We start from the raw sequence: 27,705 nt of genomic DNA, 5'->3' as shown, positions 1-27,705 counted from the left end.
TCTCAGTACCTGAGAGAGCGAATGGGCCGTCCTGCGCAAAGCGTAACACCCTGCCTAATCTGGCCTGAGGTCAGAAGGGAGTACAGCACTGCGGCCAAGAACTGTTTGTTTATCAATCTACCTACATGTTATCCCACATTTCCGCTAATGATCCAGCCTATTTCTGGAATGTGTGGAATCCTTATCCGCTTACTGTGTTATGCAGTTTCGGACTGGGACTCTATAGAAGTGGACTGGGACTGATTCAAAGTAATATAAATAAGAGCATTTGCAACATCTGTTTGGCCTGCTGTAGCCAAACAGCTTTTTTCGAGGCACAGAAAAGCGCATATACCTAAATGCCAGTAGCAGGAGCCAAGTTTCTTTCAGAAAATTATCTAAAACCCTTTAGGCCTGAATCACACAGCTCACCACTATGAAACATAAATATGAATATTTTAAGTGATTGACACTTTCTCTAATACCAGAGACATTATAATAAAAAGGTAAATGCCCTCAGTAATCTCAAAATGCCTTTAAACTAAAAATAAACAATTTACACATACATTTTATTCAGCAAGGATGCTTTGAACTGTTCAAAAATGACAGTAAAGACTTTATATACAAAACATGTCCATTAGTGCTGTCAAATCGATGAATCGCATCTAACGTAAAAGTTTGTGTTTACATAATATATATGTGTGTATATATTATTACATTTATATACAGTATATATATTTGTCTGTGTGTGTATATACTGTATGCATACACACACACATATTTATACACATATATATACTGTATATATATATATATGTGTGTGTGTGTGTGTGTATGTGTATATGTACATATACACACACACGCATACATACACACACAGACATACTTTATATATTATATATACAAATTGAATAACATACAACACATTATGTAAATACGAACTTTTGTTAGATGCGATTAATCGTGATTAATCAATTTGACAGCACTCGTTTTTAAATAAATGCTGTTCATCAAAGCATCCAGAAAAAAATCACAGTTCTCACAAAAATATTAAACAGCACAACTGTTTTCAACATTGATAAGAAGACAAAATCATTCTTGAGCTGCAAACCAGCATATTAGAATAATTTCTGATGGGTCATGTGACACTGAAGACTGGAGTAATGGCTATAAAATGTACCCTACAACTATAACATTTTTGTTATTTTCTATGCCAGCTCTTTATAGAATGACCAAAACATGCATAACAATATCATGTATACTTCATAATAAGCTTATCATGCCTATCAAGCCTATCACCACCGGCATACGAGAAAACTCATGAGTTAAGATCAGGGGGAAACCTGTCCCTCTCCTCACTACAGTCCCATGGCAACACAACCCCATGTCTTGGTCACAGCCCCTGTGGTCCTACACTTCTGCATCACAGCAACAGCAACAGGCATGCCTCATTAAACACTGGGCCTGGTAATTAAGAGAACCACTCAACCGTTTCATAATGGGACTAATTTGTTTCCTTTGCAGGACCAAAACTAAAAATAAGTTAGGAAATCTCTTATTTTAGTTAGATGCATCTCGCATAACAGTGATATCTATTATTACTCGCATGTTTTCTTTTTCTGGCTGTTGTGAGACATCATTAAAATATGACAGAACATATCCACAGCATTGATAAATCAGTTGGGGTTGTGAAAGTCTGATTCGTTGTGTAACATGAGAACAGTGGCACAAACTTTGGTAAACATTTTGTAATTTACTGTTAAGTCGAGTTCTCAAATCCATGTTAAAGATCAAGCCATTGGAGACAACAGCAATGGCTCATTCAAGATTTCATTTAAAAAACAGACAACCTTTTGTTTTTATACTGAAAGAACCTATTTACGTGACTTTATCTAATAAATCAAAACTTGGTTAATGTCAAAATAACAAACTTGTCAAAGTCACAGAAGGTGCAAGTTAATTTGTAAGGTAGAGTTAATAATGTGTTTGTTTACTAGGCACAACTATTACATCCTAAAGCCATTGTTAATGCGAAGGAGGACATTGAGTGGTCCAAGGACAAAAAAACAAAATATACCATTTAGAAAACCATCAGCAGCGTTTAGTAAAGTTGAACAAACAGTAACACGACTTCTTGGAAAGATTTTGCTCAGCATGGAATGTGCTGGAATCAAGTGGCACAGCCCTATATAATGACAGTTAATCATTATTTTTTTGAGATCCATTACAGTTTACACAGAAACAAACCTCACCCAGCAGAGCATGAAAAAGATGACTGCCAAAGATGGTGGAGACCTTTTCCACGCTGGTCTTCAGGGCCTGTTCCTCTGGGCTAGTCAAACTTGCCTGGTACTGTTTCAGTAGCCCAACTGCTCTTTTAGTATCTGAAATAAAAGAGAGGACAAGCATTACTATTTCAGTACAACTCCTAATCATTGTAATGCCTTTTTCATCCATTACCTACATTCTCCTTGTGACAGTCTGAAGAAATTTTTAGACGTTCAAACTGTATGTTTAATACCGAAAATACCGTACAATGCTAGATGCGTGAAATCTTACATTACTTGCCTATAATTATAAGAGCCCCTGGAAGGGGTGAGAAGCCAGATGTTTGACTCAACCAGGGCTGTCTAACAACAATTTTTTTAACTAACAGCTAAAAATAAATGAATGATTTAGTCTTGAGTGTTGCTTAGTGAGTTATTCTTGTGGACTAACAGAGACCATTCAGTGGCCTCAAAATTTGGACACTTAAGTTACACTTAAAATGCATTAGAAAACAAATAGCGTTGAAATTGGTTAACCATTTTCACAATTAAATAGTTTGACTTCCCCTTGTTCACACAGGTATAGTTCATCACATTAACTATATGGACATGAAAGTGCACGTACGTGTTGTATACAATGAACACTACAATAACAATGTGTGTTTAAAATGCTTATTAGTTTTATTTTTTGGTATGTAATGCGTTGATATTGAAAGATTTTAAGTATTATTTTTGTAATGCTTCAGGTGCTGGTTGAAGGGAAGATGAGGTTAATAGAGGTAGGAGGTTCCACAAAAACATCACAGTTTGTGATGGGTTAAACAGGGTCATGTGTCGCCTATACACTTGACATTCATTGAGTTTCTGTAAAGAATAGCGGGTTTTTATTAAAAGTAGCCTAAATCATCCCACTTCAGACTAATGCTTTCTGTTTCCCATGTGGGTTTAACAGAAATTTCACTTGAAAATACACGAAGAAATTTCTCTTGAAGATACACATCGACACCGAGAAAAGTGTAAAAGAACTAAAAACTATGAAATTACTGTCATATCTGCATTAGCCTATATGATATCGGGTTCTTATAACGACTAAAGTTGACAGTTTTAACGGAACTTACCATATTTATGGACCATGATGTGACGATTGTTGCAGTTAGTTTGAAAACTGGTCCTGTAAATTAAATCCAAAACGTTTCGACTAGTTCTCCAAATAAATAACAACGCTTTAAAATCCTTCTCGGGGCCAACTGTCCCTTTCTAGCTGTCTCCGAACAGACTTTTAAAAGTTTTGCAGTAATTTCCCCACAGTGACGATATTGTTTCTTTGGGAAGTTCTAGTATTGATGACGGGAGTAAGTTAGTGCAGTTGGCAGGAGATGCGTGTTGTGGTAGCCTAGTAGTGAGAGTGTGAAGCTTCCCGTTATCTGCCTTTGGGAAGTTTTGAGGGGAATTGGGGGGCGGTCTGCAGTAACAGGGTCTTACTCATCCTTCGTCCAAATGTAAACTGTGGATAAATAAGCGTGTCTGTCTTTATGGTGGAAAAACATGCAGCTTTATTGTAACGGCGAACCTAATCATATGTGATCATATGTGTGAACTTGTGGCTATAGCAAAGAAGAAAGGAAGGGAAAAAAGGGTTATAAATGATAACTTCAAATATAGGCTACCTTACATTTATTTCGTCAGTCTTTCGGAAAACACCCTGTTTGCCATGAAGGGGTGATGCAAGTTTAGCCATGGAAATTATTATTCCGAAGTGTCGCATGCCACCTAGTGGATAAAGAGTGAACCTGCTTCAAGTGGGTCTGTCGCCCTTTTTAGCAATAACACATTATATCAATAACCAACGTGATTAGGTAGGAGCCTCAAGTTTTTCCACAATGTTTTTTAAGCCGGTGTTTTTTCTCGCCTCTATGAACGCTTTCTAGAGGCAAATGAAAATCCCGGAGAGGAGTTCATGTTTTCTGTCGCTCCGCTCCAGATCCAGACGTTCAGTCTGTGAGTTGCTTGGTGACACAAGCTTGACGTTTGCGTTCAGAGTGTATAAAAAGATCGCATTTGTTCTATAACCTAACGTAGGTCGACTTAATTGAAACATTTGTTTTATTACATTTAATCAAATAGAACAATTTACGAAACAGCAACAACATTTCTCATTTTTATACAAGGAATTCACATTAAAATGTAGGCTATGGCATACAGTGGAAACTGGCCAACCAGATATTCAAGGTCACAAAATGTTTCCTTTAAAAAAAAATCTGAAAACAACTGAAATTAAGTGCCAACAAGGACGCAACAAATGAAGATGTAAACATTTATTTTAAAGCAAACTAACACTACTTAATACAAATTTGCTGGATACTATTTTATGATTAATATAATTGATGATAAATTATTAATTTTCACAATCTTTTAAATAACCAGTGGGGAGCTGTTCCATATCCCCTAATGCCATCCATATATTCAGGGCTAGGGGAACCAAATGTAATATTTCAAGAATCAGTCATTGAAATTCCCATACTGATTGATTAGATGTATGTCAGCAGGGTGGCATAATTTATCACATTTGTTGTTGTACAAAAAAAACCCCAAAAACCCAAGGTTCATCACACTATAACATTCATATATTTCACATATCACTTTCTCTTTTTTTACAACATTTTTTTTATTTATTTGTGGCACAGATATCTTGGAAGGTTCAATGAATGTGGAGGGCAAACATTCATTTTTATGATCTCAAAATAAACCCTGTATGGGTCAACTGTAGCCAACCAGCCTTGATCTCCAATACATTTTGAAAAATACACATAACAATACAGTTAAACTTGCACAAATTATTTCTGAATTTGTCTTAAATGCCTGTATTTACCAAAATATCAATAAAAAGTGCAAAAATCTTTAAAAATATATTTCTGTATAAACATTTTGGCCCCACTTTATATTAGTCTAACTATAACTATTTAATTAGTGTTGGATACAGTTACAGGTTTAGCGGTATAGTTATTGTTATGAACCCAGAGTCTGGAGCCCCAACTCGGCTTCCTTCCCGAGATACACCTGGTTAAACTTCCACCTTTGACCAGGCATTACTCTGGAGCCAAGCCGACTTAAGGCTCCAGACTTCCGGTATGGAGGCCCCCCTAAGCCCAGGGTATGGAGCCCCAATTCAGCTTGGCTCCCGAGATACACCCGGTCAAACTTCCAGCTTGACTCCAGCTACAACTCCAGTCAAGCCGACTTAAGGCTCCAGACCACCGGCCACTAACACCTACCCATCCCACCCAGTGCTCTAATCAAACATTAGCAAAAGGAATTTTTTTAATACTTCCCTGTCACTGAATAAATATACTGATGTTTTACTTCTTTAAAATCAATTAATTCTTATATTTTGTGAATCAAAGATGATGTGGGCTAATTTGGAACACATGCGGGCTTAAATTGTGCCAAAATACCAATTAAGCCCATGCCAGACTTCTGACATTATTCCTAAAATATCTTAATTTTATATTCTAAAATGTACTAATTAATACATTTTCAAATGAGAGATAAATCTTGCATTTGAACAAATTAGCAAAAACTGTTGTATTCGTGTTTACTGGTGGGATTCTCAATGGAATTTGTCTGAGATCCTCCAGCCTTGATTTTTCTTGGGAGAGATTCCCTGATAACTGCTGGGGAATTCTCCCGGCTGTGATTAAAGCATTTAAAGGACATTTTCTGAAGTCTGTTTGTCGATCATTGCTGCGCAGCAAGGAAGCTAGTTTAGGGAAGCAAGTTAGTTAGGTGACTATTATTGAACGGGGACGTCGATTGTAGACGAGACCCAGTTAGACTAAATGTCGACTGCAGACGTTAGGGGACGTCGATTGTAGACGAGACCCAGTTAGACTAAATGTCGACTGCAGACGTTAGGGGACGTCGATTGTAGACGAGACCCAGATAGACTAAACGTCGACTGCAGACGTTAGGGGACGTCGATTGTAGACGAGACCCAGATAGACTAAATGTCGACTGCAGACGTTAGGGGACGTCGATTGTAGACGAGACCCAGATAGACTAAACGTCGACTGCAGACGTTAGGGGACGTCGATTGTAGACGAGACCCAGTTAGATATAGTTAGGTTTAGGGGAAATCTATTACAATACACTTACCCTACATTTGTCAATGGGTGGCAGCATTGCACAATTTGCTGCCCTAATGAGGAAATTAAATCAAATATAAATTCTCATTCCAACTGATCAATACATTGTATATGCAAACTAAATAAAAGTACAAATATTATGTGAATTTCCTGAATTATACATTTAATATGATGTGATTTTATTTTTGATGACCATACACAATCCTTCAAAAAGTGAAACAAGAAAATGCCCTTTCATGATATGGATGCATCTTTCAGCGTTGAAGCAGGAGGACTCCTCTCCCCTCTCCTCGCTCTCCTCTATTTCGACGAGAAACACGGTTCCTTTTCCTGTTCACAAACAAAGAGAAAAATGCCCATCATAATCTGTTGTTGAGCAGACCGGTTGACATGCATGGCACTGCTCCATCAACATAATTTGAGTAACTCTTCAATTGGGGGCAAATTTGACTACTTAGGAATTTTTTATTTTATTAATTAATCTTAAAACATGTGTTAAATGCCCTGAAAAAAAGAACATTAAAGAAAGAATGAATAAATAATCAATAGCAGTAGGTTTGTATTTTTTGTATTTTGTGTGGTGGTATGAATTTTGACATTGTGTATGATGGAAATTTTCAGTTATAGGGAAAAAGTTGGATAAGCCTTTAGCTTGCCTTGCAGTCAATTTCACTTACCATTTATAATAAACTATACATTTATATTTATAAAATAACTGATGGTTTCTGGTTTCATAATTTGAATACATTTTATACATTTATTGTAGCAAAAATTTAAAATAGAAATTCTGTTAAATACACTATTAATATTAGAAAGAAACTAATATAAAAACACAATTACAAGCGTAATCATTTTAATATAAATTATTTATCTGTGCTCATCATTGTTGTTTTTTTATTCATGTGGCCTCATAATCTTTATGCTAAATAAAATAACTTCCTCTTGTAGTGACATCTCTTCTCTGAGGATGTTTTTACTGGCATGTGGGCGAGACAGCTTGTAATTATAATTGAAGACTCCCTGTGGTGAAACTCAAGTTTTTAATGTTGTTTATACATGTTGTTAAAACATATATTTTAAAACCAACCATGAGCAAATTCCCAGGTCAACACCATTGCCGAGTATTTTCTCCTTAAAACTGCAGTGAAAAAAAGACAGGCTGTTTCCAAAATCGCATACTCTCTTGTATAGATACTTATTTTGAATAAGTAATTACTTCACAACCGCTAAAAAAGTATGTTCTATATAGTATGAGTTTGAGTGGAGGTTTGCATATTTATGGTCCACGTATACTAAATAAAGCAAGGGTGTAGAGTTACATCCAAGCTATTTTAAGGCATGAATAAAACATTTTTACAGGAAAAAACTTTTAAATATGTCATTTTGGTGATCAAAGATGAATTTTAAAAGATAAAATTATGAACTCCAAGGGGACTTAAACATAATTATAAAGCACGACATCTTTAAAGGTTTAAAGCTATTATAATCTATCCGTAAAACTTGAATTATCCCCACAAGAATGTAATTTAATCAACTCTACAGCATTATACTATACAGTGTATGTGCTGAGTTTCATTGCTTACCTTTGCCAAAGAAACAGCCCAAACATCAACAGCAATGATATCACATCAGTCGAGATCCATATTCCCATGTACTTATTAGGCTCCTTTCATTATTACATGCATACAAAAACACACAAAGGATTCCAGACATGTTACATATTCAGACAAGCCCATGTGAATTATAAATAAGGGGGGAAAACAGCTTCTTTTTTATGCCATAATAGACAGTGATAGGTGAAAAGATGGGCTGAGATTTACCAGATGCCAGTCAGGCTTAGACATGTTTTTGAAGATGTGGCAGGCATTGGTGGTCACTGAACTGGCCCCAGAGCACCACAGTAATGAGAAGAGCCAGCGCTCATTCACAACCCACAGATTCACGGACACATTTTTTCCCCGCAGCTCACTGTCCAGCGAAATAAAATAAAATGCATGTAAAAAAAAAACCAGACCAAAAAAACCACATAAATCTTCTCTATGCATCTGCGTTTGGCTCCACGTCAGCGACCTTTTCAACAGGTCGCAACAAGCCAGTTTTCTGCACAATAGACTGGAGGGGCAGGGCCGTTTTAACGTGCAGTCTTATTCATCAGTCAAGCTTTTCTTGTTCAATTTTATTATGTCGTCTTCTTTACTTAAGGCAAAATGATGAAATGACAGTTGCACCCAACCGGACAAAAAAGTGTCTGGAAAAGGCCTCATAAATCTTCATGTGTTGAAGTTTGGCAAATCAGCATTCCGGCTACTATAATCATTATTAGATACATTTTGTGTGTTTAAGCAATAGAGTAGCACATACTTATTCACAGCATTTCTGTCATCTTTGTAAGAAAGTAAAACTGAATGATCCCTAAGGCTGTGAGATCACAGCAGTGGCAGCATCATGTCTCTGCATGTCAGATAAGCTGCACCAATCCTCCAACACTCACCTTATTTTATGAGAGCTCAGTGAACTATATTTCAAATTCAGGAAGCTTCCACCATCCGCATTCATTTCGGTTACCACATCATACACCTGCTTGAACCCTGGTGAGATATTTCTCACATTGTGTCTATGTTCTCGAGGGAGCCACCATATCTGAAAGTGAAACACAGCATTAAAATTACATTTAATGGTGCAAAAGTGAACAAAAACACACACAAAAGAATAGCATTAATCATTTTGGACAGAGATTTTTATAACAACATGTAGCATTCATAAAAGGAATGTTTTTTAGGGCCTTAGGGTTAAGATCAAATGATCAAAAGATCAAAAACTGTAATGAAATGTTACCTATTTATCTGAAATAAAATTACTTTATGTTGAAGTACTAAAATTACCAAAACTAAACTGAAATACGCAAATATAAAATATATATTTTAAATAATAAAAATGAAAAAACACAATGTAACAGAATTATTAAAACTTAAACTAAAATTAGAAAGAAAACTAAAAGCATAAAAGCTCATTTAAAATATTACTAAATGCTATACTATATAAATAATACGTTTTAAGATTTTGTCACATTTAAAACAGAGAAAAGACAAAAAGGGATGCTAAGAAATTATGACATTTCTGAAAGCTTAATGGAAAAATATATGAAATTAGAAAATGGTCACAGAACCATTTTCACTAATGGTCTCAGACTTTCGGACCCCACTGTATACAGTACGACAATATTACCTTGTCTGGTGAGATGCCTGACTTTTTGATGGTGTCAGTGGTGTAGTAGGAGTCGCTGTTGTGGAATCCTGTTGAGTTGTTCTCATTTTTTAGGTCAAATATGAGGGAGACATTATGCTTTTTGGCCATGAGCAAGAGCTCAGAAAGAGATGGTACTGTCTGGTTGTCAGCCTCTCTCTTCTCTTCCTCTGAGAGCGATGACACTGACTGAAGTGGATCTGTCTGTATTTGAAAAACAAAAGATCTCATTTTAAACAAATTTTTCCATTACACAAAAAAAGACCATCTGCGCTTCAAATGCAAAGTGGAAGAATTTTTTTTTGTATCTTATCAAACTGGATAAAGATGCAACCTCAGTTCAGTTCAAGGTTGTTTTGCTAGAAATCTCTAACAAAAACATATACTCCCTCTTTTTATGGTGCCTGTGAGAATTTTTTTTTCCAAATGCAACTGCACAGTGGCTGCCTTTACAACAAATCTTTTATAATATAATATATACATTTAATTTCTACTCTACTGTTGTATAACAGAAATTACTGTATCAAATGTGTTACAAAATTATATATAAATGAAAACTTAAATTAAATACAGATGTTATAAATATAAAATCTTTGTCCTCACTCTTAAAAACCATTCGCCTGCATTTAACGTCTGTAACTCTTGCAATGTGAAGTTAGTGTGCGCGTCGCCATCTCGACCTGGAAATTTCTTCTTCACATCAGTTGTTCGTTGCAGAAAGTTTTCACCGTAGTCATGCATAAGAAAAGGCTTCATGTCCTTGCTGAAAAAAGATAGATAAGTGTATTAAAACACACACACACACAAACATACAGAGGTGGGCAAAGTACAAAAGTTCCTTACTTGAGTGAAAGTACAGATACTACTGGTCAAATATTACTCTGTTACAAGTAAACGTTGTAAAGACCGATTTTTACTTAAGTAGGCCTACTTAAGTATCAAAAGTAAAAAGTAAATGTCAATGCATTGTTTTATTATTGTTGCATTGTTGTATGTAATACTTACTGTACCTTATGCCTCTGAATCTATGCCTGCCTGCCTACCCTCATATCAATATAACATTTATTTCTAGAACACAGTTCCAGTAGTGGGACTGAATGTGAGATTGAATAAGTGTGCTCAATAACGTCCACAATGGTTTCGGACACCCAAATGGCTGTTCCCTCAAACAGTGCCCTATTTAATGTTTTTTTGGCTTTTAGTATGAATATGTTAGCATTACTGTTATCTATAAGCTAGTGTGCTCCAAAACAATGACAAAATTCGCATTTAGAAGACCAAACCCAACAATGAAAATGTCAGAATCCAATGCCAGCTTGAAATTAATCTCCAAAGTTGGACAGACGTATTGTGGTTGAAAATTAAATATAAGTAAATCAGTACCAACATCAGTCGGGTTCTGACGTCAATCCGACTTTCATTTCCAACCAAAATGCAACCCCTGCAACCAAAATCATCCCCTGACTGACGTTACTGCTTTCTACTCAAGGACCTTGACAGAATTGTAGTGGAGTAAAAAGTATGATATTTGTCTTTCAAATGTAGTGAAGTTAAAAAGTTTCCAGAAAAAATTATACTCAAGTAAAGTACAGTACTCAAGTAAATCTACTTTGTTACTGTCCACCTCTGCACACACACACACACACACACACACACACACACACACACACACACACACACACACACACACACACACACACACACACACACACACACACGTCTATAGTGCTTCTGAACAGAATCTGAACCTTTTACCTGAGTTGCACATCTGTTTCAAAAGCCACCACGCCACACTCCAAACTCTTCCTGAATGACATCATGGTATTCTCTGGAGCCAACTAAATACATAATTAACACAATGAAATAACTTTTTTCCAGAAAGAACCATTAACTTACTACATAAATATGTTCAGGTTTCCATGTCATGCCATGAGCTGTAGCATGAGTTCTTCACACGCCTCTGTTTTTATTCACATTTAACCTCCAGTCTCCTGGTGAGTGCAAGAAGATCAAACCTACAGAGCTTCAGATGTCAAAACACCTCCTCCACCTTTCATGCCAGTGGAATTTATCAGGTTGTGTTTGAACTGTAGACTGTTAGCCATTAAAATTATATTTCTGAATGAGGACTACATGTTTTGTAATAACTGTATATGTTTTCATTGTGATTATTTAATCTATAAATTGCTTATGCTTGATAAATGTTCCAACATTTGAGCAGACTGACATGCTAATGAAATGCATTCCCCATGATGATAGCTTACAACCTGGGAACTATGCCATAATCATCATAATCCTAAACGGATTCAGAAACTACAGCAGATGATTCATCCTGAGGCATGTCTAATTTATTCTAATAAAATAATGTAAAAATCATCCTGTAGTTCAGCACTGACATGAACAAAAACCGCCAAAACAATATTTTGATGGGCACACCAGTGTAAACATGAGCTAATACATGTTGACAAAAGGAAGGAATGTCTCAAAATGAAAGTTATACTGTAACTTACCATTGGAGCGCCACGATGTCCGACGAGGGAGGGTTTTGGGGGAAGATTATTGGTAATGCACGGAGAGCAGATTGCAAGAGGACACAGGAACACAGCAGCGGACACGAACATGAAGGTCATCATTATAAAAACCTTACAAGCTACACAGGCAAAAACACACAAAAATATTCAGTAGGCCTACAACATTCTGAAATTTGAAAATAAAAGCATAATTACATGTATGAATCATTACTGTTAACTTTCACATTTACACCGAATACCTGATCATAACTTTCATTAATATGTCATCAGAAAATATATAATGCTTTATTGCACGGCTCTCTGATTAATTCTGATTGGTCAATCGAGGCATTCAGAGGTCTGATATTTTCCTAATATTTTCTGTCATCTATGGCAACACTGTCACTCTGCTCATCCGGGTAATTAAAACTGGCACTACTTTCATCTCTCTCTCTAGTATCACACTGCAGACCCTCTCGTGTTTTTTCTCGTGAGTCGTGACCCTCTCGTGTTGTCCAGAGAGAGAGCTGAAATAACCTGCCAATATTGCAAATTAAAACGATCCAATCAATTCCTGAAGGACAAGTCTCGCCCGACAGTTTTTATGAAAATCTGTTTTGGAATCAGAAACGGGGGCTCAGGATTAGTTTAAGTAAGAAATTAGTCCTACAAACAAGAGCGTTTTAATGACAAAAACTTGACAAATGTCTTGAAATACATCATCTGATGTAAGCGGAATAATTGACTACGGGCCGTTGAATTATTGAAAAATAACGCACACCCGTCCCGAGTAGGCTATTCGGCCACAGCCGTGCATTATTTTTCTAATATTTCAACGGTCTGTCGTCAATTATTCCTTAGCCTACTTAAAATATTGATTTAAAGGTATAGCAGAGGATGTTTTACTTCCTGGTGGGTAACCTATACTATTGGTCCTCCTAACTGTCAATCATTCTGGTGAATCAATCAAACTTTTCAAAAAGTGGAGAGGGCGGGTCTTATCTAAAATTTGGAAAGATCCTCCGCTATACCTTTAAATAATTTTTCAGTATAACTTTAAGTCGACATGAAACGGAAATTACTAACAGAAATTCCCTGTTGTGATGTCTATAGGAATGAAACGTCATTTTAGAGCTAGTAACGGAGTTTTCAGCCACTGATAGCAGTCAAATAATGCGGTTATTAATGCACTTATGAGAGAGAGAGAGAGAGAGAGAGAGGGGGGGGGGGGGGGGGGGCATATGTGAATTACCACTGCAAGAACAGAGCCGTTATTACACTGCTAGTGAGAAATGTCTTGTAGCTTTTAAATTGTAAACTATTAACGTTACTGATAAAATTATCAGAGAAGAGCTAAAAACACGTTTCAGTGCGATTGTGTGTCCGTACTGTAGGCCCATGTGTGTGCGTTTGAGTGAGAGAGAGAGAGAGAGAGAGAGAGAGAGAGAGAGAGAGAGAGAGAGAGAGAGAGAGAGAGAGAGAGAGAGGGGGAGAGAGCAGAAGAGAGTACCCAGCAAACACAGAATGTTGGCACAACGTACCCAACCTTATAACAACGTTTTAACAAAATGGCCAAAAGGTTGCTATGACTACGTTGTGTAAACCACCGTTCAGGGCATTGCCATTAAGGTTGTGCCTAGGGTGTCTGGACAACCACTGGAAGATACTCATCACTGCCCTGAAGCGTGAAAATCAGCCTTTTAAATTTCAACCGCCCGTTGGGCTCATTGTGTTGTCTCATTCTTCAATGGGCAAGGATAGAGCTGGAATAACCCTTCCCGCAGCAACCTGCCAATATCGCTTTCAATTCCTGAAGGACAAGTCTCGCCCGACAGTTTTTATGAAAATCTGTTTCATTCCTATAGACATCACAACAGGGAATTTCTGTTAGCAATTTCCGTTTCATGTCGACTTAAAGTTATACTGAAAAATTATTTAAATCAATATTTTAAGTAGGCTAAGGAATAATTGACGACAGGCCGTTGAAATATTAGAAAAATAATGCACGGCTGTACAACTGAAATAATTGTTTTAAGTGATATAGAACTGTAATGTGGTCAAGACCTGCCTGGAACTTTAGCCGTGCATTTCCCTGAAAATAATTGCACACCTTAGAACACCCGTCAACCAATCAGATTCAAGCATTCAACAGCCCCATAATATAATCAATATTTAATGTCTGTGTTTTTATCTATTTGGTGAACAGCCGAAATAAACAAGATAAAGTACAGTCAGAAAATATTAAATTTTAAGGTATTATAAGCTATAAGCAGGGCCCGTTGCTAGCTGGGCGAAACGTGGTGACGATTCTAGATTTCAACCAAGGGGGACACCCTCCCCGGTGATTTCAAGGGGGCCCACAACAACAACCGGGGCCCCGGATACCCCAGCTACGGCCCTGATTATAAGCTGTTTTGGAGCCACTACTAACCAGCTGATTGAGCTTTATGATAACTCTTGAACACGAGACAGCTGATCAAGGTCAAAGCCACTACAGCACACAGATGCAGGAAAGGAGCCGTGGCCTATGGGAAACCAAAGAGGGGATTTTCATACTCCATACAGTACAACAATAGTGGTGTAACTGGAGATTCAGGCACCTGAGTGTCAGTTCTATGATAAATACAGTATAATGTTTCATAATGTTGAGGGATATTGTGGCGCGCAGGACGAGGCCGAGGGCTGTGAGAGAACGGCCGGTGGCGTGATTGATAACGAGTGACACCTGCGTGACGCAACGGTCTCGTATCTCTCACGGCCCTCGGCCTCGTCCTGCTTGCCACAGATATGCTTTCTCTCTGTGTGAAATATTACACTGCCATTTTAATGTAAAAGATAACATGGAATACAATGAGAACCTGCTACAAAAACGCAAAACACCAAAACTGAAATGTTGAATGGTTTTGATTTCATACCTGAAATGACATATAGACAGTTTGCCACTCTTTTCCCCATTTTATACAAACTCCAGCTGTGCCAATAGTAACAGTGAGGAGACCCAAAAACAGAAACACCTGAACAGAGAACAGAAAAATATTAACATTTTCCGATCATTCATTAACATGCGGTGAACTACCTTTATGTACTTAAAGCTGACTAACAGTGATATTAAGTGTTTCTAAAGGTTTTTTAAAAGGTAACCAATATGAAATACTTTCCTCAACTATGGGCATATTTGGCCCTGAGTCTTTTTTATGCTAATTTCTTAGTTAGCATTTTATGTATCTTACTATTCATATTCACATACTCTTTCTACACTTTCCAAATAATTAACCAAAATACAGCTTACTAAACATTTATTAGGAGCTAACTTGTTTGTTTCTGTGAAAATTAGCTCTGAAACAGCCATACCTAAATTTAAAATGTAAAAAATATTTTTTAAATAAAAGATGCACAAATAAATATTTATTTATGAAAATATTTTAAAAATGTATTATTTAAAAAAATATTGTTTTATTAATATTTTCTCATTGATTTAAAGTTGGACAGCCTGTGGAACGGCTTCTGTCATATACAGTGGGTGAAATAATTATTTGATCCCCTGCTGGTTTTGTAAGTTCGCCCACTTACAAAGAAATGAAGGGTCTATAATTTTTATGGTAGGTTTATTTTAACGGATAGACACAGAATGTCAACCAAAAAAAAAAAAAATCCAGAAAAACACATTATATAAAGGTTATAAACTGATTAGCATTTGATCGAGTGAAATAAGTATCTGTAATCTGCCTCCCACAGATTGGTTATGTGCCCATGTGGAACAGAATAGTCCTGTCACTTTAAGAAAGTACTCCTAATGTCCTAATGTCAGTAGACACCTGTCCACAGAATCTGTATCTTCCATTCCAACCTCTCCACCACCATGGGCAATACCAAAGAGCTGTCAAACGTCAGGGACCAGATTGTAGACCTGCACAAGGCTCGAATGGGCTACAAGAGCATCAGCAAGAAGCTTGGTGAGAAGGAACATTTTTTTGGTGTGATTATTCAGAAATGGAAGAAATACAAAATGAAAAATCAATCGCCCTCGGTCTGTAGCTCCATGCAAGATCGCGCCTCATGAGGTAAGGATGATCATGAGAAAGGTGAGGGAACAGCCCAGAACTACACGGGAGGAGCTTGTTAATGATCTCAAGGCAGTTGGGGCCACAGTCACCACGCAAACCATTGGTAACACACTACGTCGCAATGGATTGAAATCATGCAGCACCCGCAAGGTCCCCCTGCTCAAAAAGGCACATGTAGAAGCCCGTCTGAAGTTTGCCAATAAACATCTAAGCAGGTGGAAACATTAAGCTCTGGGGCGGTTTCTCTGCTAAGGTACAGGATGACTTCACAGTACTGAGGGACCATGTACCGTCAAATCTTGGACAAGAACCTCCTTCCTTCAGCCAGAACACTGAAGATGGGTCGTGGATGGGTCTTCCAGCATGACAATGACCCAAAACATACTGCCAAGGCAACAAAGGAGTGGCTCAAGAAGAAGCACATTAAGGTCTTGTAGTGGCCTAGCCAGTCTCCAGACCTTAATCTTATAGAAAATATGAGGAGGGAGCTGAAACTTTGAGTTGCCAAGCGACAGCCAAGAAACCTTAAGGATTTTGAGAGTATCTGTAAAGAGGAGTGGACCAAAATCCCTCCTCAGATGTGTGCAAACCTGGTAACCAACTACAAGAAATGTCTTACCTCTGTGCTTGCCAACAAAGGTTTCTCCACCAAGTACTAAGGCATGTTTTGCTTGGGGTTCAACTACTTATTTCACTTACTGAAATGCAAATCAAATCAAATAATGTGTTTGGTTTTTTTTCTGGATTTTTTCTTTGATATTCTGTCTCTATCCGTTAAAATAAAACTACCATAAAAACTATAGACTTTTCTTTGTAAGTGGGTGAACTTACAAAATCAGCAGGAGATCAAATAATTATTTCCCCCACTATACTTCCTTGTGCGCGTTTTTGGACTTTTGTTATATTTCCTGTCTTGTGTGCCGGGCAAATTCCGATCGGAAGTGAGCATCCCTATGCCCTACTAACGCCAAAGGGCAGAACAACACCATGAATAAATTAAATTACTTCCTCGAAGTGACCATTGCATGTTCCCTTCGCTAACGGACAAGTGGAAGTGCTTAGAAGGGATTCAGTTGTTCACTTTGTTTGGAATGCTCCTTTAAATGGCGTCCCCTTCCCGAAGTGCTTTTCAAGGGTGCAAAAACGCAGTTTGGAATTCTTCTTCTTTGGTGTTTATTGGCGGTTGGCAAACCAACTTGTAGGTGCATTACCGCCACCGACTGGACTGGAGTGCTGCTGCTTCTTCTTCTTCTTCTTCTTCTTCTTCTTCTTCTTCTTCTTCTTCTTCTTCTTCTTCTTCTTCTTCTTCTTCTTCTTCTTCTTCTTCTTCTTCTTCTTCTTCTGGTGTTTAATGGCGGATTGGCAGACCAACATAAATGGTGCATGGACTGGAGTGCGCAGTTTGGAATGTGCTTTTAAGTTGTCATTTGTAGTTTTCCCCTTTGATTAGTCTCCCCAGGTGTTTCCTGTTACCTTGTTATCTTGTTTAGCTTGTTACCCCCTGTGTATCTCTTGTGTTTTGTCAGTCGATGTTGGGATGTTCCTGTGTTTGGTGTTTCTTGTGGTTTCCCTGATTTGAACTTGCTTCAGATGTACTCTAGTGCACTTCGATCCTCGTTTATTAAACATACTCTTTGCACTACAGACTGACCAGTTATGGCTCTAGCAGGAGTTTGTTTTGCTCTTCGTCGCCAGGGCAAGTGACCTCTTGAGGACCACACCTGTGATTTTTTGACTCAGTTTTCATTCCCACTTCCCGGAAAATAGAAGCGAAGCTACAACGGCAGGCCCAAGGCATTTGAGACCGGATGTCTAGTGTGGTGGAATCGCCGCTGATGTCGGCGCAAGCAGCCTGGATCCCTAGTTCAGCGCTCTCAAGCCCGGCGGCCTCTGCACTCCCTGTGATGTTAGTTGCCATTTTATGTCTTTAGGCTGCACACTTTCTCCTGAGGCGGCTGACGCCTCTGTTATGGCCGCGGGCTCTGTTGTGGCCACAGAATTAGTTTCCGAACTCATTGTGTCCTCTGATGGCTCCGTTATGGCCATGGAGGCCGACCCTGAACTTCCTGTTTGACATGAAATAACCACTGAAGTCATGCCCAAACTCCCTGCCTGCCCTGTTATGTTCACAGAGGCTATTACTGAACTCCCAGCCTGTTTCTCTCTCAGCCAGAGAGGCCATTCTAAGTTCTTTTTTAAGGACTTTTGTTATATTTCCTGTCTTGTGTGCCATGTTTGTTGTCCTTTTGTAGTTTTCCCCTTTGATTAGTCTCCCCAGGTGTTTCCCGTTACCTTGTCTAGTCCTGTGTATATACAGCCCTTGTTTTCTCCTGTGCTTTGTCAGTCGATATTTGGATGTTAGTGTGTTTGGTGTTTTCAGTTTGTTTATTGAAATCATGCAAACCATTTATTATGGTTTATAATAAATTGATTGAGGAATACCAAGAAGGTTGATGTCTAACTTTAAAAAAAATATATAATAATAATTATCATTATTATCATCATCATTATTATTATTATTATTTTTAGAAAACTTGCGAAAATTAAGACATGGCTAAAAGTTTCATACAATGTGACCTTCACACAACAAATACAAAAAGTAAAAAATAAGAGTACCTTATGCAGCCAGTGTAAATTCAGGGGCTCTCCAATTACAAAATGTAGCAATCCAAATACCTGAAATAAATGAAGAATGATTTCATTTGAACAACCATTATTTACAAATGCTACCCACTGATCAATCTGGTTCGCATTATTCCCTTCTTCTTACCAGTAGAAGTAGACAGTAAGTGGCTAGCACAGCAGAAATTACCATCACTATCATGTACCAGTTCACCCATGTTTTCAATTTTTCGAAGGCAAGGCTGCAAGAGGAAAATGAAGCAATAAGGCACAATGACAAAATCAGTTATTACTGAACAAAGTGGGAAGCAACATGCCAATGGATTTACAATTCTAATCATATAATTTGCATATTGTGGAATTGTGTTTATTTGCTCACTCGTTTACATCGGTGTGGTCGTTGAAGGCAATAAAGCAAACGTACATCCAACTCAGGGCAAGTATGGACACAAAAGACAGAAAAGAGAACCAGCAGCATGGCCTCTACAAACAAAGACAAAACAAGACTGCACACTTCAAAAATGGTTTCTATTTCTGTAAGTCATTATGCTCTTCTCTTTATCCGGTTTAAAAAGAGTTAAATAATAGTTTTCCCTGATCACTCCCCCTGTTTGCGTGTGATGTTTCAAAGTGATGATTTAGCAACAAAAGAGAGCCTGGGGGCATCGTGTTCTCACGTTGAGTTTCGCTTACTGATTTGAATATTCAAAAGTGGGGCCAACCTCTAAACCATGTGGTTATTATTGTAGCTGATTATTACTAGTCCATTCCACACAGGATTTAAGAAATATCTGAATGCAGCGGTAATTGTTTCTGACACATCAAAAGGCTTAAAATACTTTTCTGCTTGTTATGCTCATCATCAGTCTCCACAGCTTTGTACTCACTTAGAGGGAAAGACCATTTACATGATAATTGCTCATTGAAGAGGCACTCAATGAAAACAATTTTCTTTGATTCTGTTCTAAATTTATTATGGTAAACTATTCCGCCTCTCTCAACTGATTGTGCAAACAAAATATATATATTTTGAAACAAATTGAAAAGATGTCTGCAAATCATACTAAGAGAGAATGGATGCATATTTGATGTGCAACTTCATTTTACCACGTGGAAAAATGTGATTGAAAAATTCAAAGTTTCAAGGAAAATTGTCATTTATGTGAATAAAATCTCACATTTTGTCTTGTCCTATCACTGTTCCAATGACAACTGTAGATCCCTCTGAGGCAGGTTTTGGCAATCGAGATCATTGTGTTTTTTTCCACATCAAATGATTCCAGTTGAAAGTATTCAGATGAATTGGGGTGTTGTCAGGTAGGTAGTGAGGTTTACCCTTATTTATACTGGTGCAGGTGTGTGATATGAATGACTCACTGCTTCACACCTGAACCTGAGAAGGAGAGAAGAGAATACAAGATGTTCGTTTTGCAAGGAAACCTGTTCTTTAGTTCAAAACAGAGCTGAGCTCACAATGCCTGGCTTAGTTAGACAGGAAAAGTAAATTACGATATCAGAGAGAGAGAGTGAGAGAGAGTGAGAGTGAGAGTGAGAGTGAGAGTGTGTGTGAGTATAGGAGAGGACAGAGCAGGTATGGAAAGGTTAAATGTAATTATAAAGGCGTGGCAAGGCTTTCAAAAGCCCTGAAGCAGAAAATTGCAAGACATATCTCATATCAATCACTCATTTCTAATAAAACCATGGAATGTTCTACCCCAGTTTAAGTTCAATGCTGCAGTTGTGCAAATGATATGTATTAAATAACATATTTTAACTATATATCATAAAATGTTGCCTAATGCTTGAACACAGTCATTTGAGTGTCCATACTGTAAATTACAAACTGACATGAGATATTAAAGATTATTCTGAGCAAGTAAAATTACCTTGCTCCTGTTTTGACAGGGCGTGCACACAATGAAATATAATCTGCAATGTTATGAATACTTTTCCTGTATGGGGTGTTTTTGATTTTCGGTTCAATGGATGTGAAACCCATGATCAGATAAACATGTCTAAGCAACAAGTGCCTTAAGTGCTAAAGACAACCGCGAGGAGATGGTTAGCACAACAGGAAGGGAAATCATATTAGAACAAAAATGCAATTAAAAAATACTTCAATATGCTTATGCAAGTATTTTTTACACTTGTAATGATCAATGATAGTCAAAACACTGGATACACCTGAATGAATGCATGTTTCTCCTGACCTTAAAGAAGTTTTAATCTAAAGGCTTAAACATTAAATCAACAAAACAAAAATTATATATACACTATCATTAAAAAGTTTGGCTATTTATTTTTTTTTATCAAAGAATAATTTTATTCAGCAAGTGTACATTAAAATGTATCAAAGTGACAGCCATTATAATGAAGATTCCTATTTCAAATAAATGTAGTTCTTTTTAACTTTTTATTTAAAGAATCCTGAAAGAAAATATGGTTTCCATAAAAATATTAAAAGTTCAAAATTGATAAAAAATAAGATATAATTTCATGAGACACTGAAGACCGGAGTAATTGCTACTGAAAATTCAGCTTTGCCATCACAGGAATACATGACATTTATAATATTAAAACAGAAAAAAGTTAGTTTTAAATGTAATAATATTTCACAATATTGTATTTGTAATGTCATTTACATTATTGCTTTTCAAATGTCTAAAAAGCTCCAATAATAGCAAGATTTGTACAAATTGTTGTTTTGTTTTTTGTAAAAGGAAAGCTGACAATAACATACAACAGCATTGACAATAACACATAATAAGACTCAACAAGATTCATCTTCGCAGCAAACATAATAGTGCAATTATCATGCATCTCAAAATGTACACTCTTCCACCAGGTATATTGTCTGTCAGCCAGGTAAACTCCACCAATGCGTAAACATTACTTTATCAAAAAGCATAGTGGTAGAGGGTGATGTTGTGGTCCATAAGCCATGACAAAACATTCCCAATGCAATCCCTTTGAAACTGTCAGACTCAGATCTGACTCACTGAAGTATATCAGGGACAGTGCAATTCCTGCGAATAGCTCTACATTATGCACGAAGGATACAAATCTATCCTAGAAAAATCATTATAAAAAGTCAGTGAAAAATGTGAAAGTACATCACACCCTGTAACCTGCTGTGCACAGCAGTTTTTGGCTAAGTAACATAAGCAACCGTTTTGCCAACGGTGACAAGCTTCACAGAATCCTGAGGCAACAAGAGTTCTTCTGGCTTGACAAAGAAAGAAAAGAAGCTTGTCAACCGTTGATGTTTTGGCTCTGCTGAGGTATGTTACCACTTTAATTCACTTAACCCATTTAGATCTGGATTCAAGTACTTTGTCAACTGCGGCTGTTTATGATTAAATGACCTGTTGCCATATTTGACAGTTTGCACAACACTAAAAACCACCCTGGGCCAATTCATGGATGCCATTTTCTCAACATCAGACCACACCTCTCAGAACATGGTAGAAATTCCATGTTTGGAATTGTTTCAAATAATCTTTTGTTTGAAATATGAACTGATCTCTAGGAATTATTATTCAAAGGGGTCTTGCAAAAAATATTTCTTAAAATGTCACACAAAAAAAAGAGTTATAGTAAAATTGAACTTTTCAAAAATTCTGTCATAATTTACTCACCCTCAGGTTGTTCCAAACCTATATAAGTTTCTTTGTTCTGTTGAAAACAGAGGAAGATATTTTGAAGATTGTAGGAAACTGAACCATTCTGGGCCACCATTGACTTTCATAGCTTTTTTTCTTTTCTTTTTTTTCTACTATGGAAGTCAATGGTGCCCTAAAGCAGCCTGGTTACAAACTTTCTTCACAATATCTTCTTTTGTGTTCAGCAGAACAAAGAAATGAATGCAGGTTTGAAACAACTTGAGGGTGAGTAAATCATTTTTTGGGGAACTATTCCTTTAAGCCAGTGGAACCATGTCTATAACTTTATAAATCTTTAGTTTTGATTTTGTAGATATTCTTTTCATTCAAAGTTCCCAAGTGATTTTCTGAATTTAGTGCATATTCATTTATCAGGGACTATTAAACTATAGGCGTGCCCAAATGTATTGGCAGTGACAAATTCACAAAGTTTGCTGCTTCAGTATATAATGTTTCTATAGCATAAATAAGCATTTCATAAGTTTCAAAAGCTCTATTGGTTTATTTATTTTTTACAGCGTTGTCCCTTCTTCATAACCTCTGAAATTCGCACTGGCATGCTGTATATCAGGTTTGGGACAAATCCTTACTAATGGAGATCCATTCTTGCCTTATTGGTGCTTGGAGGTGATCACAATTTGTGGGCTTCAGCTTGTCTGCTTTGCTCCCGGATCATTGGGAGTTGTTGCTCTTGCAAGACGATTTGATACCATTCTTTATTCATGGCAGTGTTTTGGGGCAGAATTGTGAGAGCCTATCTTGGATGAAAAACAACCCCACACTTAAGTCATTACAGATGGTCTCGGGATACATGGTAATGTTCACCTTTTTTTCTCAGGACAATCGATTTTACATATACCCAAAACAGTTGAAAGGGGCTTCATCAGAAAATCTTCTGCTGTCCAATCCTTGTGCTTCCTACAGAATGTCAGTCTGTCCTTGGTGGATTCTTTGCGGTACTTCTTAACATAAGGCCATTGTCCTAAAGTCTTGCAGATGCACTGACACCTTGCCAAGTTGGTTCACTGGTGGTGATACGATTCTGTAGCCGACTCCTCAGGAGGAGACGGTCCTGGCACTTGCTGGGTACTCTGGGACGTCCTGAAGCCTTCTTTACTGCAGTTAAACCTTTCTACTTCAAGTTCTTGATAATTTGGTAAATGGATTTTTCAGTTGCATTATTCTTTGCAGAAATTTCTTTGCATGTGAGGCCATTTTGATGCAAAGTGACGATGGCTTCAAGTCAAGTCAAGTCAAGTTTATTTGTATAGCGCTTTTCACAATACAGATTGTATCAAAGCAGCTTCACAGTATTAAATTAAAATAATACAACAAAGTTTGTTTCAAGAGGAATTTATTGATTGATAAAATTTAATTAAATATCCCCAAAATATCCCCAACTGAGCAAGCCAAAGGCAACAGTGGCAAGGAACCGAAAAACTCCATCAAGTGACCTAATGGTGTCCTAAAACTCCATCAGGTGACCAAATGGTGTCCTAAAACTCCATCAGGTGACCAAATGGAGAAAAAAAAAAAACCTTGGGAGAACCCAGGCTCAGTCGGGGGCCAGTTCTCCTCTGGCATTTATGAGCTAGAGGCCGGATTGTAGTTTGAACTGTAGGATTATATGAATGCCTGGCTGAAGAAATGCGACTTTAATCTAGTTTTAAACTGGGAGAGCGAGTCTGAGCAACGAACAGTATCAGGAAGACTATTCCAGAGTTTTGGAGCCAAATGTGAAAATGCTCTCCCTCCTTTGGTGGTTCTGGATATCCTAGGTATGACCAAAAGCCTTGAATTTAGTGATCTTAAAGAGCGCGATGGATTATAGGGCGATAAAAGATCCGTTAAATAGACTGGAGCTAAGCCGTTTAGGGCTTTATAAGTCAGTAGCAATACCTTGTAATTAATACGGAACTTTATAGGTAACCAATGCAGTGATGATAAAATCGGTGTTATATGATCATATTTTCTTGATCTCGTAAGAACTCTAGCGGCGGCATTTTGGACTAACTGTAGCTTGTTTATTGAGGATGCAGGACAACCAGCTAATAAAGCATTACAGTAATCCAGTCTCGAGGTCATGAATGCATGAACTAACTTTTCTGCATCAGAAACTGATAGCATATTACGTAGCTTAGCAATGTTTCTAAGGTGGAAAAAGGCTGTTTTTGTAACATATGAAATATGATTTTCAAAAGACAGGTTGCAATCAAGTATAACACCCAGGTCTTTTACTGTAGAGGATAAAGTAACAGGACATCCTATGATGTTAAAGTTGTATTGTGCGAGGTTTTGGCTTCCCTCCTGTTATAGCAATAAGTCGGCTCTTATAATCCAATCAGCTTTTTTCAATTATTTAAAATGCACCTGATCACTCAGCATAATAATCTAGAAACAATGTGAATCAACATCACAACTGAAGCAAACTTTGTTAAACAAAATGTATGTCACTGCCAATACTTTTGGCCATGGCTGTATAATGCATTTGAAAACATGTACGACTGCTAAACCAGACAAAGAGGATTTGGCATTCACATCTCTGTTATCATCCATCATTTTGTGAAAAAGCTATTTTTGTGATCTCAAAAACTTATAATTGATTATCAATAATTATTTTATTAATAAATAATAAAAAGAAAATTCATTGTTGTTCAACTTTAACTGGGTCAATAAGATAAGTTTGCTGAGAAAGTTACGTGGAAAGACTTTCCTTTTAAGGAAAAAGCAGGAGCACATGAAAGGAAATGCATTCAGCAGCTTGAAGACAGGTATAACAGGACTTTCAAAAAAAAAGGCTAGTATATGTCCCATTTTCAACAGGGTCAAAAAAGAAGTCCTTTTCACATGTGGACAAACATGTGGTAAGCAGTATTTTCACAGCTATTGTGATCTTAACTTAGAAGAAACACATCAATTGCTCAACTTTCTCAAATCCACTCCATCATCATCAGGCTTTTACTGTATGTGCTTATATCATTTGAAAGCAAAACTGATGAAAAGTGCCACACACAAAAAATCTGACTTTTGATGACTATATTTAACACATGACACATCTTTTATCGAAGTGCTTCAGTGCAAGTAAACTTTTTTATTTAAAGAAATGTTTATTTTAAATGTGAAAACAAAAGATTAAAAAAAATGAAATATGGTTGTAAGAAAGCAAATGAAAGCAGCCTATGCAAAGCTTTATGTAAAACCTAAACAATAAATCAAACGACCAAGGCAAATGTTGGTGAACACAGTGCATGTGTTGACCATGTTGTGAAATAAAAAAAATAACCAGTTTAATATAATTGTCATGGGACCACTGACTTTCACTTTCTTCATTAAACTTGAACTAGACCCCTTTGATACAAAGACATCTGCCCATTTTGCTGTAACAAAATATTACAAACTAGATACACAAGCTGTAGTTTTTGTTGTCCCGCTTAATTTATTAAAGTATCATCATATTGGCTGTGAGAGCTTTCAACCCATTCTAAAATGTATTCACAACCACAGATCTTGAACTGCAGTTCAGTGACAACATCATGGGGTATTTTTGTGTAATTTAGTTTTTTTTTACCCAAGGGTATTATTCTCCAGGGTTCAACATCAACAACCTCAGGGAAACATTTCTGAGTGAAACAGCCTGCAACTTCTAAGTAACCTATTTGTAAAAAAAATAAAAAATCATCATGTCATCAACCATGTTTAATGGGAAATGTTTGATTCTGTTAAATGTTTACTTGGATTTGTAAAAATGTTTACTTGGATTTGTATCTATCTATCTATCTATCTATCTATCTATCTATCTATCTATCTATCTATCTATCTATATACACAAATCCATTTAACAGAATCAAACATTTCCCATTTAACCTTTTGATAATGATTTGCAAAAAAAAAAAAAACGTATTAGAATGTATTAAGTTTTAGAATGCACCTATAAGCACATTTTTTTACATCCTGAATTTATTTTCAAACAGAATTTTTGCAACCTATAAACAAGTAAAATATTTTTTATTTTTTATTATTGAATACTTGAAGAAAAGAAAAGAACTTATAAGCACTTGTAATGACACGCTTAAGCACACCTGACGATATTCAGATCACACGTTTTTCAATACCATCGGATCAGAACAGATAGTGCGAGAGAATAAACTGAATTTGCAAGTACCTTACCTTGCTGAAAAAGTAACAAAAAGTTGATAGTGAAATCCAAATCAGTCTCTCAAACTTGAGCACTTTTCAACAGTCTCTGCACGCGAAGCCATGCTGAGGCTTAAATCCAACTGAATATTAATGAGGCGGTAACAATGAATGAGCTTTTCATTCCTCTTCGCTGTTGCATGGAGCAACACCGACACCAATGCGGTGAGAGGAGAGCCGTGGGCTGTTCCACTCCTCTCCAACAGAGCGCGTCAGCGCGACATTCAATGTGTTTGTAACTAATCAAGCGATGCTACCTGACACACACAATTAATATTCGTCTGTATAATATTATATAGTGGCTGTAAATGCACTATATCCTACCTACTGCGAACTGCTGCAAAAAAATAGCTTGATAACGTGTAACGTCATTCGAAGCTCATTTTAAAAAAGAGCCCCTGGTATGATCTCAGATATATCGTAGATTAATAATAAAATTAACTCATCCCTTTATTTACATTTAACAATAATTAACATATAACAACATGTAGGTATATCATGAGCAAAAAAATAAATAAATCAGTAATAAGGAATAAGAAAGAAAAGAATAAAAGAGCATTTATATTAAATTGAAATTAAACGACAACTTTAAAATGTAATAATTTATGGGTTATTTTATGTGTTACTTTTAATCATTTCAATATAGGCAATTTAAGGTGAAATGTAAACAAAAATGCAATGTAGCCTAATGCAAATGTTTTTGTTATGCTGTTCACATTTTGTGGATGTACTAAGTAGGCTAATATTTATTTAAAGAATTTGAATAATTAATAGAGAATTTATCAAACTTTTTTTTCTTTTTTAAATAAGCATGGACCTTCAAAGTACAAGACACTGTATTTTCTAAATGTATTGTTTTATTGAAATGTGACATTCAGCTTCAAATCTTGCCAAGAAGAGGTAGTTGATGGGCAGCAAAAAGAAAACGTGTAGCCTACTATATTTTCAGTTGAAATATAGCAGAACGTGCATTTACCACCTGCTTGGCTTTACAGCACTGTGGGTGATTTCCAATGTTCCAT

General features: G+C 36.8%; 2 protein-coding genes across 5 annotated transcripts in view; both read right to left on the bottom strand.

The window, feature by feature from the left end:
* The window catches only part of dlg3 (discs, large homolog 3), a 99,652-nt gene extending 96,031 nt beyond the window's left edge, over nucleotides 1–3,621 (bottom strand). For both annotated transcript variants that reach the window (XM_082178027.1, XM_082178033.1), the window contains exons 1-2: nucleotides 3,365–3,621; nucleotides 2,232–2,363 (exon numbers count right to left, since the gene is read on the bottom strand). In XM_082178027.1, coding sequence (XP_082034153.1) covers nucleotides 2,232–2,363; nucleotides 3,365–3,380 — 148 coding nt within the window. In that variant the 5' untranslated portion in view covers nucleotides 3,381–3,621. The remainder of the gene's footprint in view (nucleotides 1–2,231; nucleotides 2,364–3,364) is intronic.
* A 1,071-nt stretch (nucleotides 3,622–4,692) lies between these two features.
* On the bottom strand, nucleotides 4,693–26,818 carry gdpd2 (glycerophosphodiester phosphodiesterase domain containing 2). 3 transcript variants are annotated; one of them, XM_082178041.1, is made up of 15 exons: nucleotides 26,657–26,818; nucleotides 20,006–20,220; nucleotides 19,207–19,310; nucleotides 18,976–19,069; nucleotides 18,822–18,881; nucleotides 15,057–15,155; nucleotides 14,573–14,666; nucleotides 12,142–12,281; nucleotides 11,387–11,469; nucleotides 10,235–10,394; nucleotides 9,614–9,835; nucleotides 8,880–9,028; nucleotides 8,209–8,356; nucleotides 7,972–8,054; nucleotides 4,693–6,718 (listed from the first exon to the last, which is right to left on the bottom strand). In XM_082178041.1, exons 2-15 carry the CDS (start codon nucleotides 20,078–20,080, stop codon nucleotides 6,643–6,645), a joined length of 1,587 nt encoding a protein of 528 aa, XP_082034167.1. In that variant the 5' UTR covers nucleotides 20,081–20,220; nucleotides 26,657–26,818; the 3' UTR covers nucleotides 4,693–6,642. The 3 variants fall into 3 exon arrangements, with proteins under 3 accessions (XP_082034167.1, XP_082034168.1, XP_082034169.1); XM_082178042.1 differs by lacking the exon at nucleotides 19,207–19,310; XM_082178043.1 differs by lacking the exons at nucleotides 19,207–19,310; nucleotides 20,006–20,220.
* Nucleotides 26,819–27,705: the final 887 nt, after the last annotated feature.

Source organism: Leuciscus leuciscus (assembly GCF_965113295.1).
Source record: "Leuciscus leuciscus genome assembly, chromosome: 8".
NCBI lineage: Eukaryota > Metazoa > Chordata > Actinopteri > Cypriniformes > Leuciscidae > Leuciscus > Leuciscus leuciscus.
This window is presented reverse-complemented; position numbering and strand designations above follow the sequence as displayed.

Excerpts from the sequence above, each read along its gene's own strand:
- gdpd2 (XM_082178041.1), bottom strand. The coding sequence starts at position 20,080 with ATGATCTCGATTGCCAAAACCTGCCTCAGAGGGATCTACAGTTGTCAT. Across the intron at positions 18,882-18,975 it reads CTTACTGTCTACTTCTACTG|GTATTTGGATTGCTACATTT; the intron begins GTAAGAAGAAGG and ends CATTTATTTCAG. Across the intron at positions 11,470-12,141 it reads GACATCGTGGCGCTCCAATG|TTGGCTCCAGAGAATACCAT; the intron begins GTAAGTTACAGT and ends TTATGTATTTAG.